This window comes from Lepeophtheirus salmonis, chromosome 3 (assembly GCF_016086655.4).
Source record: "Lepeophtheirus salmonis chromosome 3, UVic_Lsal_1.4, whole genome shotgun sequence".
Lineage (NCBI taxonomy): Eukaryota > Metazoa > Arthropoda > Copepoda > Siphonostomatoida > Caligidae > Lepeophtheirus > Lepeophtheirus salmonis.
This window is the reverse complement of record NC_052133.2, coordinates 37,456,439-37,475,249: the sequence shown is the minus strand read 5'-3', so window position 1 is coordinate 37,475,249 and position 18,811 is coordinate 37,456,439. Positions and strand designations below refer to the sequence as shown.

General features: G+C 30.5%; 1 protein-coding gene across 1 annotated transcript; it reads left to right on the top strand.

Moving 5' to 3' along the window:
* The first annotated feature begins 12,954 nt into the window (after positions 1-12,954).
* Sgsh (N-sulfoglucosamine sulfohydrolase) lies at positions 12,955-16,437 on the top strand. The gene is made up of 8 exons (XM_040709178.2): positions 12,955-13,153; positions 13,218-13,347; positions 13,923-14,059; positions 14,130-14,513; positions 14,566-14,868; positions 15,749-15,921; positions 15,981-16,127; positions 16,191-16,437. Exons 1-8 carry the CDS (start codon positions 13,069-13,071, stop codon positions 16,332-16,334), a joined length of 1,503 nt encoding a protein of 500 aa, XP_040565112.1. The 5' UTR covers positions 12,955-13,068; the 3' UTR covers positions 16,335-16,437.
* The last annotated feature ends 2,374 nt before the right edge of the window (positions 16,438-18,811 follow it).

Genomic DNA, 18,811 nt, shown 5'->3' with positions numbered 1-18,811 from the left:
TGTACAGAAAATACTATTATGAATAGTTCTTATTTTGTGTGAACTTCAATGTTGTTTTTAAGGATAAATTATACGCTTCAGCATTCCATTCTTGTAAGTCAATTCAATAATATAGCTTAGGTTTAGTTGTACAACTTAGCAACAAAAATACTTTCTCAGTAGATCATAGCTAGCAAAGGATCAGAGAATTATTTTATATCGAGGACGGTGAATTAGCAATCAGGCAATAGATTAATAAAAATTATATACATCTTTAATAAATCACGCAACATTTAAGAAAATCAACAGAACCTCGTTCATATTTTCTTTGCTAAGTAATTAGGAGGCTATTTGAAAAATTAAACAAAATATGATACTGTTTTGAATATATATTCAGATGTAAGTATGACTTATCTAAATTATTATTGTTATTTTACCTATTCTCTATCAATAATTGACTCAAAATCTGTATTTTGTCTCCGTGGGAACTAAAACACTAATATAAATTCTAGAACATGAGGCAATTAAATATATGAGTAATTTTTTTAAGATGTATATTAAGGATTTGATTCTTCTATTGTTTGAATAAATATTTTGTTCTTCATTACTTAAACTTTTTTTTTCTTCCTCAAACTGATAAAATAATGAATATTTTTAACGATCATAACCTTTTCCGGGCTCATAATTGCTTAATTTTGTGTCGTGCATCTCTTTTCAAGGACAAAATTGCACTTCCAAAATGTTAAGCGTTCACACGATTTGAAATATATAATGCATTTTACATAAGATGTTTTCTTTAAATATCCGGTCATTGAAAGTGTTAATTATAAATTTATATAACTAGGCATTTATTTTATAATATACTTGTGGACTATTGTCGGTCTGCTACATCAATGAGACATCTTACATAAACTCATTGTCTGTTTACGTGTAGAGCTTTTCAGTAAAGGCGGGTTCCACAAATGTATAGCTATATATACAGAAAGACATCTTTTACTTTTTAAGTAAAATATGTCTTTGATATTTACACTGAGACATTTACACGCACGATAGATTTTGTAACCTCCCTTTAAGTTACAAATCAACTACCAAGCAGGAGGGTATGTTACTACGGGGGTGCCCACAGGGGTGGGCCGGAGGGGCTGTAAGGAGTTTTTACTTTTTAGTAGAAAATTTAATATTTGAAATGTATTTGCAAAAATTAAATATTTCAATTTTTTTTCAAAAAACTCAAGTTTTGAAATTTAATTTAATTTTTCAAATTATTTTCTATAAAATTGTAATTTTTTGGATTTTTTTTTCGAAAAAATTCCAAAAAAACATCCCCCACCCCAAAAAAAAAAATTATATATATATAATCCTGCAGATGCTCCTATACTATAATTTATAAACCAGTGGCACTGGATGTACTTGCAAGTGAGGATTCGACTAGCTTTTTTATCCACTCTCAATCTCGACTGTCAAAAGGGATAGGAAAAATTTAAAAACAACAACAATTGGTTGCTTGCCTTAGTATTTTCATGTCGCCAACTATTATTATTTATGGAATAGTTATTAATTTTGATAAGAATAGTTAATAACTATGTACATGTGTTATTTCTTATTAATGGAGAATGAGCACTCTGTAGGGATTATAGTTATTTTTCCAAAATTAAATATTTTGCTATATGAAGTATCATAATTAAACCTACTTTATGACACTGATTTGAGCTCATTACCTTGATATGTTCCAAAGTTATGGTCGATCATGCATTTTTAATCCAACTTCGGAAACCCTTTGACATATAATGTGGAAATTCTCAAAAACTTGACCTCGATTGAAATTGAAAATTTTGTCTCGAATCCAACACTAGTCAATGGAATGTACAAACTTGGGGTTTTCTCTAAAGATCCCAGAAAAATTGCTAGAAATATTTATTTTCCGCAGGAAGTCCTGCATTTAATTATTATAATGATGCACCAGCTTTTTGGAGGGCTGTGTATTTTAAAATTACACAACCCCCAGCTCCACCAAAAATTAGGTCGTTCATCCCTTATTACTTTAGCTTTTTTGTTGCCGGTTGGATCGGGTTAGATCATTCCAAAAAGTGAAATCCATGAGCTCTAAAAAACCAAACCGTCCACTATTAGAGATAATGATAAAAATAAAGAAAATGATAATTGAGAATATATGATTGATAATAAGATTAGTCAAAAATTTATTATTTCTAATAAAATATAAAAATAATTACTACAGTTTTAGACTGTTTCAATATTTTCTGGTATGCGGTTATTTAAAAATCTGTTTCCGGGTATTCTGCTCAAGTACATTTTCCTTGGAAATGAGAAACCCTTGATCAAGGGGTTCTCAAGTTTTTGTGTGTTAGCCAAAATTATATGAAGAAATCATTTTACGGGTCATTCTAATGAAACATTGGCTTTAATTTTAATTAGACAGTGAATAATATAAATATGATAAAAGTTAATTATACATGAATATTTTTATTTATACATATGTTATTATAACTATAAGACTGTAATTTGCTCACGTTTAAAGTTTTCTTTGGTTGTGAAAATGTGGTAATTGTGCAGGACTCAGCCCCGTGCAATGCCTCCAAGGCAACTCAGTCATACTTATATGAGAGTTTCCCGTTTTTCATGAAGCTGAAATCTGGCATTCCACTAATCCAGATTTGAACATTCTCCATAATTATCTGTGGGGCATCCTATAACAGGTCAACAAACGTAGTTTTAGATCTGTAAATCCTAGCATAACCATGAAATGAAGGATACTTCTAGCTGATCATGTAATTAATGCTGCAGCACGATTCAGGCCAAGGATCACAAAGGTTATTGAAGCTGTAGGAAGTCGCATCAAATGAATCATAGCAAAGTATTATTGATAACACCTTCACGAATGGTCATTAGATTTTATCAATAAATGACCATGAATTAAATATTATAACTTGCAGAGAATATATTCCCAATGTATCTGCAATGCCCTGTAAATATGTTATGTCTAATTATAAATGAACAAATATACTTAATTTATCCATCCAATGTATGACGAACAAAGCCGACGGGTTCAGACAGTACTTAAATAGGTAAAGTATACAATATTGTTACTTAAAGGATTTTTTATTGTTTTGACTAACATTAAATATATTATGAAACTAACATTCATAGTTAAAATCTAAAGGAAATAATTCATTTTCCCTTGTATTTGTATCAAGTAAATATTATTCAACACTTCAATTAATTTTGTGCACTGAATAAAAAATTGAGGTTAAAAGGGCATGCAAAGAGATTGACTCATTTTTATTAACGTACATATTAATAACGAATAGATATTTGTGATTTTGTCAGTGATTATATAATTTTACTTGGTTAATATAATTACTATTTATCAGTTTCAAGTCATGAATGTGTAATAATTCATAAAAATAATTATTATTTAGGCTATTAATGTAATTCTTACTTTTTATGAGTCAAGATTGTTCTTAAGTATTTTTAGCAGGGCTCGTTAACTTAATCACATAATGCAATAATAATCATTACTATAATGTTTTTACTTTTTTTTTTTTTTATGTACAGGTACTAATATGCATAAGCAAATTGTACAAGTTACAAACAAAAAATGATATTAATTAACTTTAAATGAAGGATTTACAGGTTTTTGGGTGATCATAATGGAATCACTGAAAATTCCATGGATAATTGACATATTATAGTGTCATTTTTAACTATTTTAATAAAAATTACTAAAATATGACTATTCTGTAGCACAATATGAAGCTCAAATGTCCATAGTTATATACTCCATTAATACATTATAACCATGTAATTTGAATAGATCAAAGAGAAATTAGAGTATCTTTTAATATTTTGATATTAGAATGACCAATATTGTAATTATATAATGCATTTTAAAACGAAGAAATTGGAACATGTACAGTTTACATATACAAGTTAAAACTTATACAGACATTGCAACATGTATACAACACCAAGAGAACATGAGGAAACTCACACGACATTAATAACCGCAAGATAGCGCAAAGAACTTAAGTCAAGTTAACATACAAACAAGTAACCATTGATCATACTCTATAGGAAAATATAAAACATTTCACTGACGTCATAAATTGTATCATAATTGAAGGAGACGCCATCTTGGGACTCAAAGTTGATATTTAGGTAATAGAAGGAAATATTCTTAATAGACAGTAAAATTTAAGTCATTTCATTTCTTTGTTTACTACTTTCCTAAATATTAATAAAATAAGATTTTTCTTTATTATAAACTTGATTGTTTAGGCCCCTAAAATGCCTGATATCAACAATACGTACGTCACATGAGTCTCCGTTGAGTCGGTAGTTTTTTTATTACGAGTAAGAGTTGTGAATCTAAGTAATTGGTACTTAAATAATAGTTATTTGGAAAATGACGTTAATAATGTGCCTTAAGCCTCACGTTGTATTTGCAGGACTGGCTTTACCATAAGCAGGATTTTTTTAAATCTTCTTTTCTTTATATTGTAATTTAATTTAGAATTTTATTTTATTTAAAAAAAATTAATTGTTTTTTAAAAAAATAGTTTAAAAATTCTATAAATTTTTTTAGAAAATAAATTACAAAGTTTCCATTTTATGTTTACTTTTTTCAAATGACCATATTGTTAGAAAAATACATATCAAATTTGATTTCAAATGATTTTCAAAAATATATATGTTATAAATTAACTTATGAAAAATATACTTTTTGCAGGCCCCTATTTTAAAAAATTAAGTGCAGGACCGAGGGGAAATTACCACAATGTCATAATTTAACTTCCAAACTGAGTCAACTCAGTTCACACACTTTAAATGTCGACTCGAATGCTAGTTGTAAGTACAAGTCCCCAGCTCTGGATTGTAATAATATATAGCCCAAATAGACATCTCTTCTATCAAATCTTCCTTCTATAATTATCCATAAGAAATAAAAATCATTTTCTATCCACATTTCAGGTCAAATATTCAATTAGCACTCGATGTCTTAACATTGTATAGATCAATAAAACAATTTGCATTTAAAGTCTTTGATTTATATATATATTTTTATAACGGTCCGATCCTTATGACTCATCCCAATTATAATTTATACTTTATATTTAAATTTGAAACAGAATTTATTACAGGAAATGAATCGGAGTTTTATTGGAGAGTAGTTCCCATCTATATAATTAATTTAAAGCTATTTTTGTCAACGAATGAGTGACTCTTCCTGAATTGATTTATTGTTTTTATTGATGGATGTGCCTCTATAGTATATGCCACATACATATATTGTACCAATGCCCAAATAAAGAAGACTCTTAATTGTTTGTGACTTTTGAATTAATAAAATATAAGTATATACTATATCCGATTGACACGTATCATATTCAGAGCCGTAAGAAGCAATTTTAAGGAGGAAGGGGACGCTAAAACCTCGTGTGTTCCCCCAGGGTTGGTTTAAGAGGCAATTGGCTTAATGGGTCTCCACGCTAGGATGGATTTGTTTAAATTTTGTTAATTTAAAGACTGAAAATAAATTTTTATATCAATAGAAAAAAGATTGGCCTTTTTTAATCAAAAATGTCGTTTTAAAAATAGACAGAAACATTATTTTTTATTAAAAAGTCATTCAAGAAAAATTGTTTTGAAGAAAAAAAAATTGAAATTGCGCAATGGATAATAAATATTCTTTAAGGTAGTATCTTTCTAACGGAAAATTGATCAAATTCAGGCCTAGCCCATAAATTTTAACTTCAAAATTTTTTCAAAAAAATTTAGCCCCCCCCCCCCTCCAACAATAAAATAATGGGGACTTCCCTGTCTTGTCAACTTTTGCTTTTGATTTTGTCTCTTCTATAAAAAAAGGTCAATTTGTCTATTATAAAAAATTGTAAAAAAAACGTTTTCTCAAAATAGTCAAAAAACACTCCCCCCCCCCTCCATTAAAAAAATCCTAGTAAATACCCTGATCATGATAATATGCAATAAAAAAACAATAGAATTTATTTTTTGTAGTTCCTAGTTTCTACAGCCCTGATAATTAATTGCTCTAAAGTCAAATCACAATTTGTGATTTTTTAATAAAAAAATCATACTTAAAATTCGGAAAACCTCACATCCACTCAAATTTATTTATTGTTATACTATTATTTACTGTATATACATACTAAGTAAAGTTTTGACCCTTTTTTGACACTCCCATAAAATAATAAACTTATTAACTAAGAGTAACTAAAATGTTACATATGTGTGTCAGCAAATGATGATGGTCATTAGCAACCTCTTGGGAATTCATATGGCTATTTTTTTAAAGGAAAATATAAATGTATTTTTAGAAAAAAGAATACATTTTGACAGATTCATAATAATCTAATTATGAACATATAACATGAAATTTAGAGTTGTAAAAAATATGTCCCTAGACGATACGTTTTGTTTTTGCTATCTGAACAGCTCTTTTTTTTTCCAAAGCTTGGTTTTATACTTTAATTTTTGAGGCAGGGGCATTTAAGTATAAAGCGTGTGCTCGTGAATGATAGAGGTTAAACACTAATAGTTTGTTGTTGGGTATTTAAGTCCTTGTTAGACTCCTGGAGTAAAATCAATACCATTATTTATCTGGTTTGACAAAATTTTAACCCTATAATTTTTAATTGATAACAATAAATATTATGTATTTTAAATTGTGACAAAAAAATAATGATAATATACTTTTTTTCTGCACAAAACTGCTGTCTTTTCGACAAATTTGCCTACACTATTTTCGTCAAATGTGTGTAACATTCCCCTCCATAATCACGGATCTATGTAGAGTCCACTATCGACATTAGGGTAATCAACGTTTATGTCTTTAATATAAAAGAGAGGGGGAGTTGTATAGTGATGTAAATCGTGTATATTTTTTAGCTAGACGGTTTTTTTTTTTTTGGAATTGACAATCAGAAGAATGAATTTTCTTTTCCTCCACTGTCGTCATTATTATTTAACTCCTGATTCGTGAACTCCCTTTCCTACTACATTCAATTATATTCAAAACTTGATTGAACATTCGTGTGTGCTAATAAAAGACGAAGAGTACACTTTAGGATTCGTTGCGGAGCTATAATTGTAAGCTCTTTATGGACTCAGAGTAGAATTGAGGATCGATATCGGAGTAATTCTTGCCTTTATCCTTGTTTATTACCTTATCCCACTCCTCCCTTGTCACAGCTGATTGTAAATGATATAATAAAACATTATGAGAGCTAACTGCTCTCCTCCAAAACATTCTTCAAATTTCAGGGTTACCCTGTTGATTTTCAGTTTCTTTTTTTAACATCCCTAAAATTCTCACCATTTGCATCACTGCATATGTGTGCATTTCCTTTATCTCATAACTATTTATTGCTAATCTAATAAAACGTCCTGACAGCTAAGCTGCTTTTTCCCAAACATTCTTCACATCATGAAGGTGATCAAGTTAAGTTTCTCTTTCTTTATACTGCCAGATCATATTTGTTACAACTCTAATCATCATGGTTGTTTTAAAGAGCTCAAAAATAGTTAAATTATATCTGACATTATATAGCTAGTAGAGACGATGTGGAATCAATTCACCATGTAATTCGAATAAGAGAAGAAATACATAACACATATGTATGTTTAAGAGTGTCTGATTACAAAAAGAAATTTCATCGTTCTATAATGTTAAAACAAATCGAAATCAAAGTTTTATTAGGGGTAAACTATTATTATAAAAGGCTTCAAATGTACCGATCTAAAGGTACAAAAATATAGACACAATACTATTTGGTACTCAATCAAGACAACGAGCTCGACACTTGATGAACTCGTTTTAATCATTATTTATATTTTTATAAAGCTGTTAGATGTAGATGTTCGTTTTTGGTCTTCTGGCTTTTATTGTGTATGAAAAAGTGGGGTTTTTTAGGGGGGAGGCTCCTTAAAAATTGAGTTTTTAATTTGTTTGGTATTGCTTATAATATGAAATATAATTGGGTTCAATATATTTTTGTGTTTACTGTAACAACATTCCATTTTCATTAAAAATACACTCTGGTCATGCAAAAAAGCCTAACAGTGTTCCAAAATTATTTCAGATCCTGATTATATCTTAATATTCATATTTTAGGGAAAGGCAAACTAATAATTAGTTTGGGAGCATCATCCGAAGGATACAATTCTACTAGGCATTTAAGCATGATTTAAGCCGAAAATATAGAACAACATAAAATATTACTTAACAAACCATAAGAGACATCATATTGAAAATACTTTTGTGGATATATTAATGAAACAAAATGAACAAATTTCGAACAAATGTAGATAACATTTCATTTTATAGTGCTTATGTATACAAGTGATAAATCTAAACTATTGCATCTATACCATACCTGTAATCATGAAGGGCAGGGGAACCATGTCCAATAATTTATTATTATTAATGATGAGTCATCCATAGTCACTACCGTTAGGCAATAAATAAATTACAACTATGTATAGGAACATGGTTTTAAGATTTGCTAACATCAGATCCAAAATAGACAAAATATAGAATCATTACATCAATTCTGAATGTGTTCCATTCACATTTTCATGTGACATCATGGTTGTGAAAGTTTGCCTTTCTATAAGCATTCACAACTAAATAGTATCAGAAATTTATTAAGAAAATATTGAATTATTGTTGTGTGTCATAATTAGAGTTGTTTGACATAAAAAATTATCCAATTATCCTCATTTTTTAGCCCCAATTTATTTACAATTATATGTAAAATCAAATTATTTTATCAATATTTTCCTCCTCCATTAATTTTATTTATTTCCTATATCATAGTTTTTCTTTGACATTATATTCTATACGACTATTTTTAAAATAAAATAAAATATTTTTTAAATGATGATTTCTTAATATTTTTAAAAGAAACTATGTCAATTTTATTTCCTAAACATATGCCTTTAACATGGAGAATACATAATACCCAACCGTGGTTTATTTTTAGTGATGTTCCGCAAGCAGAATTTTGCTGCTTGAGTATTTTTGAGTTTCTAGTAAAAAACAAACTCGAGGAATTAGGAGCTATACTCGTTACTGGACCAAACACTCTCGTCTGCCTAATAAAAAAATCCCATACTTAAAGTATTATTGAAACCTATCATATAAATTGTTTCTCCGTAATTATGAAAAGAAAACCTTCTGAAAGACTAAGAGGAAACATGTAAAATAAATTTAAAAAATGAAAATTCATTGGTTCATGACAACATTTTTTTAACTTTGTAATTTTTTTTTTTTGCTTCTTTTTCTGATTAAATTTAATAATTAAATCTTTTTCTCTATAAGGACAATACCCTTTTCAGGGGATTTAAATAAATTTTACTCTAATATGTTGTCTCTCAGGCTAGAGACGGAATTTATTTCCTATTTTTAGGGCCTATGATTTTCAAAAACAGATTAACTTCCAAAATATTTCAAGTTATTTGAATCGTGGTCATAAGCGTAAATTAACAGTTTATATAATCAACACATCAATATTTTACTATGTATAATAGTTACCATTATATTTTTAAATTAATGAATAATGATTACAGAAAAGCAAAGCATTAGTGAGCGGTGCTCAATTGAACGCCGCTCCGAGCGAAGAGCGAAAAAACATGCTCGAATTTTCACTCACTTATATAAATTTGTATTTCTTTTTCTGTTTCTACCTCCTTTTAACTAACATCAACAAATTTGAATGATTGCAAGAATAGACTGTTGAAGTTATGTCTCATCAAAAGTTAGAATCAGTTTTTCCGTGGTGTATCTATGACAATCTGCTGTTTCAGTTGACGAGTTGGCCTCTCATGTAGCTGGCCAATCTAAGAAGAAAGGGAATATTGGTTCCCTCAGAAACACCGCCAACTCCTTCCTATCTGGAGATACCGAATTCTTTATTTTTTGTAAACTAATTTTTCCAACTGAAATACAATTTGCTTATATTTGAATGTTCTAAGTTGACATAAGATCTCAAAATATCACAGAAGCATGATTTCAAAAACTTGAGAAACCTTTGTTCAAGTTAAAGCAAATTATCAGGCTTAACTGGATGATAGTACAATAAACCTTCTAACTACATATCCCCTAAGACAGAGGTTCCCTAACTGTTTATTACCGTCATATAGATAAAAATTAATAAAAAATGGTAATACATGATATATATATATGTCATATACAGGGTCGTTTAGGTAAACATGTACCCTCTTTAACTACATTTTGAACAATAAGGAAAAGCCTTAAACTCGATTATTTCATCTTTAAAGTAAGAGATTGAGTGTTAGCTTTAAGTTAGTTGCCCAACTTTTAATTCAAAACAATTATTTACGATGTAGGAGATCAGGAAGAACGCCATCATCGAATTTGCTTGCATAGGAAACAGCCCAGCTGTGAAGGCATCTTCTGGGACTCCTTCTTGCCAAAAAGCGCAAAGTAAGCCATGCAACAGTCTCCAGAGCCATTAATGCTGACCTGAGGATAAAATAATACCCCCTCTACAAAAGACATGTCCTTAGAGACAAAATGAAGGCACACGGGCTGTCACTTTTAGAAAACATTTGAATGATTTGAAGTCCCATTGTAACCGAATCATCTTTCATTCGGATGAAAAACAATAAATTGTCGACAGATCCAAAAATATCCAGAGAGGATGGGTACAGACAGGTACTGTGAATACTTGGTACTTGGATGAAAGCTGAGGCCAATGGTGTCAAGTTCCTGTTTCAACAAGACTTGACCCCTCTCACAAGGCCTGCAAGACCTAAAACTTGTTGAAAGAAGAGAAAGTTTGGGGCCCCTAGACCTGACCTTCTAGGTCCCCCTATATGAATCCCAAGGATTATTTCTGTTATGGGGAGTTAGAGAGGAAGGTTCACAAAAACCTAATTTACTCCTTGAAGGCCTCCAGCATCAAGTACTGGGGCAAAGTATCCCCCGTAGACGTAGTCGGTCAAAGCCTGCAAATCCTTTAGGGATCGTATCGAGCGAATGATTGGCGAAGTTGGGGGGAGACATTGAATGAATTTTTTGTTTTGTATTATTAGAACATGTAAATAAAATTCCCAACCTCTACTTGCTTCCACTTGCACAATATTTTAAGATTGACCTTTAAAAAAAAGGCCATGTCTTCCTTTTCCTTTTTTTTAATAAATTGTGTCTACGTTTAATTTTCTCTGAAACTGAACTTGCTAACAACTGATTTTAAGTCTTTTATTCTGGTTCTTTTTGGAGGAAAGGTTGCGAGATACAATAAATATTACGGCATGACAGATTCCAGATTTTTCAATTTTGCAACTTAGTTGTAAATGATGTAATTGAAATAGTTTATATGTATATATAATTATACTAAACTCAATGAAAGTTTTGTATTTAGAAAAGTTAAGAATATGATTTGAGTTCTTAAAGTCATTTTCTATTACTCAAATTTGTAATTATGCATATTCGATTATTACCAAAAAGCTTAGAATCAAGTAAATTTAAATGAAGTTAGATTAATCAACTAATCAATTTTTTATTTATTAAATATATCAACTTATTATTTTCGATACATTGAGATGACTTGAATATTTATGAATCGCGCATATACCTATAACTAAAATAAAAATCCTTGTTTTAAAAAAAAGAAGCAGAAAATATTTCATTAGTGTTGGATTCGAGTTATAACTATTGAGTTCGAACAAAGCATCTGGTAAAGACAAGTATATTTTTCATTTTTCTCTACCTGTTTCAAAAATATAAACACATGAAAGAGAGTTTTATGTTTTTTCATGTTATCCAAATTTAAAAGAACCACTATTCAAAAGCATTGTTTACATTAGGTATATCCAACCTTTCAAGCCTTCGGCCTAATACTGATTATCCCAGTAAGTTCCAAATCTTGGAACTGTTGTTATTTTTCTTGCCATTAAGCTTTACAGCGTAAGGTTCATTTTATATTCCTTTAGCTTATGTGGGTCAGACTGAACACATTGGAGGCCCTTGATATAGAACATTCTATTATGAGAGCTAAAAACGGTGGCAATATTTCTTGTTTGTACAATTAACAAATTGTTAATGAGATTAAAAAAAATATGACGATTAACTTTGTAAGGATAAAAATAAAAGTTAAGAAAAAACTGGTAATGAGATTAATCTACAGAGTGGTATCTCAAAACTTGCAGTAGCTTTTATTACGACTTTATCACGTTATTTTTAATTACAAAGATTCATTACGCAACTATACGACAGCAGAAACCCACATAAACAAATTTTGTTCTTAACCCATGTTTCTAAGTGTAAAAATCTTAGAGGAACAACAAAAAAGACAACACGTTTTCAATCCCTTCTGCGCCGATGTCAGTGCCGAGAAGATTACAAAGACTGATGGCATCTCCTCCTGGACTGCCTACAACATGAAGAAGTCCATTAAGGATGGGAATGGAGCCATACTGCCAAAATGAACCATAACTTTTGCAGCAACAATAACGCTAACTTCTGGCATTCCTCCATGTGGCCCTTCTCCAGCACTGAGCCCAAACCCTGGTACCTTGCAGTTTTTTTTTTTTAGAAGAATGTCTGTCATGGACACGTTCTTCATCATCAAAAGTTGCCAATTTATTCAGCAGCATATGAAGAGTCATAAAAATATAGCTAAATATAATATTTAAACATATTACAAATTGGTTTTGTGTTGACTTTTCTTGATTCCACGTTTTTCAGTTATGATACTGCAAGTTTTGGATCCCCACTTTGTATTCCAGAAATTTATTTCAAGTTTTGATCATTCAAGTTCAGTGGAGAGGTAGGTTTTCCAAAAATTGTTCTTCTTGAGCAAAGCCGAGTTTTATTTTCTCCCAGTTCGAGTAATACTCGAATACAACACTAATATTGATAGTGCTACTTATCGTCATATGCTCATAATATTCACAATAATTGAGCCTCCTCACTCATGTGTCATACAATTGAACGACAATAATTGTTAAGATTGATCATTTCTATACAAAATACATTACTCAAAAATAGAATCAGTCATATTTTCAACGTGAAGTCCGTCAAATGAAATGTTCCGAATATACGTGTTTATTTTAGTATGTTTGATATGGAGACCTGTCGAGTCCTTAAAGAAAAATGTGCTTCTCATGATTGGTAAGGGGTTGTTAATATTTATAGGATATTCAATGATTTACATACAATATGTATGTTTTGTTAGCTGATGACCTAGGAATGGAGTCCGGGATCTATGGAAATGGCAAAATAGTTACTCCCAATATTGACGCTTTAGGAAAACAGAGTTGTGTATTTGACGAGGCCTTTACTTCAGTCAGTAGCTGTTCTCCTAGGTATAAATAAACTGGGTACTACTACCAGGCTTGGACCCTTTCACAATTTTCCCATTCATCCGTTCATTTCTGGAAAAATTCCATTCAAGTACTCCTTCCTTCAATTTTTAATCAACGCAACAACGTCTACGGGATCAATTTTTGTCCTAATTTAGCTGGTTACCAAAAACATACTTTTCCCTAGTGAAAAATTGCATTTAATGAAGAACAGATGTCGTCATTTTATTCTTTTTCACGCGATGTTTGTAATTTTTCTACTTTCTCCGAAATTGTAGAGTAATAAATGATATCCTCAGCACCCCTAGTGGAGAGTAAAATATTATTGTGGCCCATTAAATATGAAAATAAATGATCACGTGGTCATCGTTTCACCATTTTCATTTTAGCTTTAGTCCTAGAGTAAAGAAATGAACGGCGTTTAAAAAAAGATTATGTTAATCGTTCAATTTTTTTTCAATTTGAGGCGCGAAAAAATGAACGATAAGGTATGAACAGTAAGCCTTTTTGTTCAATATCCAAGCCTGGATGTCAATTAATTTTTTATTATAATTATCTCATTTTTAAATATACATAAGTCGTTCAACAATTCTTACGGGCTATCCATCGCATCAAAATGGAATGTATGGCCTACACAATTCAATTCACCACTTCAATTCTCTAGATAGTGTATTAAGTCTTCCGAAGCTTCTCACGGAACACGGTTTCTCGACAGGTAATTCCTTCTTTTTTTTTATTGTGGAGCCTACAAATTAATATTTTTTCTTTGATTATAATTATTAAAGGGATAATTGGAAAGAAGCACGTGGGACCAGATTTTGTATATCCCTTTAATTTTAGTCACACAGAAGAGAATCACTCCATGATGCAAGTTGGACGGAACATCACCTTAATGAAGAAATTAGCTGGTGATTTTTTACAAAAGAGAAGAACGGATGATAAGCCTTTCTTTCTCTATCTTGGATTCCATGACCCACATCGATGTGGACACACACATCCAAAATACGGATCTTTTTGTGAGAAATTTGGAAGGAATGGGAGTATCCCCGATTGGACACCAATCGATTATAATCCCAACGACATTGTCTTGCCTTTCTATATTCAAGACACCTACCAAGCTAGAAAGGATATTGCTGATCTTTACACTACCATTTCACGATTAGATCAGGGTGAATATTTTAACAAACATATATTAGAATTAGTTCCAGAATTTGTTTTTAGGTATTGGATTGATCATAAAACTATTAAAGGATCATGACTTTTGGAAGGATACGCTAATTATATTCTCTTCAGATAATGGTATACCCTTTGCGAATGGACGAACCAACTTTTATGATTCCGGAATTAAAGAGCCCCTTTTTATTTCCACTCCCGAATTTAGGAAGAAAGGAATAATTGGAAAACGTAGTTCAGTCTTGAGTAGTCTATTAGATATTGTTCCGACGATCCTTTCCTGGCTAAAAATCAAATTACCCAAACAAGAGTTGAAACTAACGGGGCGTTCTCTTCTCCATGCACTTGAAGGTATTCACTACTGATTTTGATAATGCAATCAGGGCTAGTTTTAGGATGAGATCACTTCATTGGAGTATGTGTTGGAAATCATTTGTAAATATATACACAAAAAAGGAGACATAGAAAAAGCTTCTAGTTAATTTTAGAGCGAACCATTTTGCACCTCGTAATTTTGTCTCAATGAGATTTTGTTACACGAAATATTTGCCGTCTTTTATATAATCGGTTCGAACTTTACTATTATATGTCAATCCTATTAATTATATGAAACTAGGAGAAGAAGAAGAAAAGATGTAATTGATGAAATAATTAATAAGGAAGGATTAGTCTATGAGTTCTAATACTAGGGGGGAGCTCGATAGTTATGTATAAATCATTTTATCACTATTGCTCCTTTTTCTTCCTCTCCTAACTTTAAAATTAATCTGATCGAAATAACCAGTAAAGTTCGAAACGAACATATAAAAAGATAAAAAGGGCGGCAAATAAGACAGGCGGCATTATTACCAGCGGCGAAAATGTTTGCGCTAAGATTACCGAGTTTTTAAAAGGTAGTTTTAAAAATATAAAGAAATAAATTGTTTTATAAAAACGTCAACGAATTATATAGCAACATAAATTATTAAAGAAGGCCAAAAAGGCTTGGGATTTTCTTTAAAAAGGGTCTTTTTTTAAAAAGATATAGAATTATTTCTCTTATTTTTACTAAAAAAATATCATTAAAAAAAGAAAAGAACATTTTATTTTGTAAAAAGTAAAAATATAATTAATAAAATTAAAGTTTAAAATAGGAAAGAAAGAAAATGATCCTCATTCCCCTGGGCCCCACTCACACTAAAAGTGTCCCTACATGTAATTCAGATTAACTTACATTGATCAATTTCCATAGATGACTCGAAAATGAAGCGAAATTCCATATTTGGATCACATAATTTACATGAAGTGACTATGTACTATCCCATGAGATATTTGAGAACAAAACGATATAAATTGATCCATAATATGAACAGCCCGTCTCCTTTTCCTATCGATCAAGACTTGTATCTATCTCCGTCATTTCAGGTATTTCTTGCATTTTTGTAGATTTCAATTCTAACTCGTTTTGATACCCATTTATAAAGGACATCTTAAATAGAACCCGTTTTCGTCAAGATCTACATTGGTTCAAGGACTTGAAAAGTTATTATTACCGACCAGAATGGGAATTATATGATCTTAAACACGATCCCTTTGAACTGGAAAATAAAGCTTCGACATTAAACTACAAGGTGAGGTGCATTTGGAACATTATTACGTTGGAAAAGTAATTAGAGTAATCTTCTTCATTCTAGGAAAAGTTTTTGAAATTGAAAAAGAAACTTGTTCAATGGCAGAAGATGACTTTCGACCCCTGGCTTTGCAGTCCTCACAGTGTCTATGAATCTATTAAATCAGAGCCTAATTTCAAATCGAAATGTTATTCTTTACTCAATTAATATACCAAAGAATAAACTTTTTCATTTAAATATTTAATCATATCTACATATGTATATTACGGTGAATTCCCACAAACGTATAATATATTTTGCTGTCAATGTTTCTAGTTATTTTACAATTTTTTTTAGAAAAAAGGAATCCTCAAAAAAAAATCTATCAAAACGGTGATTTTTCACAAATTTCTTCATTTGCGGAAGGGGCTGTTGTCCTCTACTCCTCCATCTATCTCTTTCAATTAACTCTCTTTTAGAAAATATCAGTATTTTTGTTTAATAATTTGAAAATTTCAAATACACTTATAACAATTTTTGGGAGCAAAAAATCCAGGATATGTTAAATTGTACGGGGACTTTTTTACTATTAAAACCCGTAAAATTCAACAAATTATTTTCTAAATCCACTTTTTACTATTTGTCCGTTGTTTTTTCTATGGCTAAGATAATAAAAACATTTTATTTATCATTACCCTTACGCATATATTTTCAGTCTGCTGAGACTATGACAAAGACCCATTTAAGGGAATTCATAATTGCATATGTATGCCTAATAATTTAAATGATTACTAACTTTTTGAGAGGAAGGGTTAATTCTTTTAGGTAAGGCACTTAAAAATAAAACTATCCACTAGTTCAGCTTACTTTGTTCTATAATAACAATTAATAGTGAATAAAATATTACAGTTTGAAAACAAAACAAGAGAAAACCAATCCACTAATCCTGTCACACACACATAAGTCATGAAAAGACTATAAAATTATTCATATTAAATATCCTGTATTGAACAAGGATTCGTTTGATGTAATGGCGAGTCAGTCTTTATTCAATCCAGTCCAGTCCGACTTGTAGGTCCTTAAAAAATGTCACAAATCTATTACTTGTGACATTTTTGAGGGTGCTTTTCCTTGTTTTAAATATTCTGTTATATAAAAATAAGTACAAAATTTGTGTTATGTTGCATTATAATAAAAACATAACTATGTTTTGCAAGATACAGAAGGTCCCCGCTTATTGTGGTTTTGGGAACGAAAATAATCCACTTTATATGAAAACTGCGTTGAACAGGTACTTTTTTAGTACTAAAATCCTTAAAATGGGAAAAATTATTTTTCAAAGTCCATTTTTTACAATTTTTCCTTTATTTTTACTTTTAGAATGGTTAGGACAATAAAAATATTGTTAATAAAAAGTATGTTAGACAAAATACTTGTCAAATTTAATCATAATCGGGTATTTACTTGATTTTTAATCCGGTCATTTCAATATTGTAAAATTTAGATAATCTGAAATTAACCAATATTTATTCAGCAACCTTTTTAATAACAAGTTCGTATAATAAGTAATGAGTCTAAGGTTGTGTCATTATCGGTCTAGCGGTTCCGGTTCTTGAACCTCTTGAACCGGAACGAAAAAAGTCGAACCAAGACTGCAATATATTGCTTATCGGTCCTGTATTGAATATATAAGAAAATACAATATACAAAGATTATAAAAAATGAATTAGTTTTAATCAACAAGTCAATTTTATGAGTTTCTCATGTGTTAATTTCAACGTTTTCTAATTATTTTTTTACCTGACCAGTGTGATATAGTTGTGTCTTAGTTCAAATAGCTAAGGGTTTCTTACGGATCTGGAAAAACGGTTTTAGGGACCAGACGCTGTAAATAAAAGAGTTATGGGGTAGGGTAGGTTATGGATCCATGTCCACTACTAAGCTTTTCGGGCCCCTAAAAATGATAACTATTATATTTCTTAAGCAAGGGTTTTCCAAACTTTAATATGCCAAGGCTCCCTTCACTAATAAATTATTAGCTGAGGCCCCCTTTCTACGAAACATGTGTACTATGTATGTGTAAACTAAAAGCAATCCCCAATTCTCCATCTTCCTGCAACCAAAAGTTTTAAATCTAGGTATCAAATCAAATACTAACAGGACATTCTCCCCTCCCACCTATACAAAATTATACACTTGAACAATGTCATCAACAACTACAAAAATTATTTCTACCTCAATATTTATTGTTTTTTATAATTTATTATTATAATATTTAAAACAACGCGATGGGACGGGAATTTACCACATTAAACGGGGAGTCAGAATAATTGAAATCGTCTAATGGTTAAATCTGGAGACCATGAAATTCTTAAAAATCCCAACATTTAACAACACCTGATCTTAAGAATAATGTTTCAGTCACAGCCTTGACAGAAATAACGTCAGCATTGATCAAAGAAAGCAAAGCTGACGAAAAGAAGATTAGTTTAAAGTTATGCACAGTTAATATCGTTTTGAAACAGCTACTAGTATTGCTAAACAAATGATATGTTGATGGAAACCTCTATATATTATGGCTGTGCACTGGGATGGAAAAAAAATGGAAACTCTTGAAAAAAAACTACCCATACTTTTTTTTTGAGAATTAGAAGAGTGAAATTATTGCATTATCACACAAAGCCATCGATCTATTCGTACAGAAA

What these genes read in the sequence shown, in the direction of transcription:
- Sgsh (XM_040709178.2), top strand. Translation starts at nt 13,069, where the DNA reads ATGTTCCGAATATACGTGTTTATTTTAGTATGTTTGATATGGAGACCT. An exon ending in CATTTCACGATTAGATCAGG is followed by an intron (nt 14,514 to 14,565) that starts GTGAATATTTTA and finishes ATTTGTTTTTAG; the next exon opens with GTATTGGATTGATCATAAAA. An exon ending in CTTCGACATTAAACTACAAG is followed by an intron (nt 16,128 to 16,190) that starts GTGAGGTGCATT and finishes TCTTCATTCTAG; the next exon opens with GAAAAGTTTTTGAAATTGAA.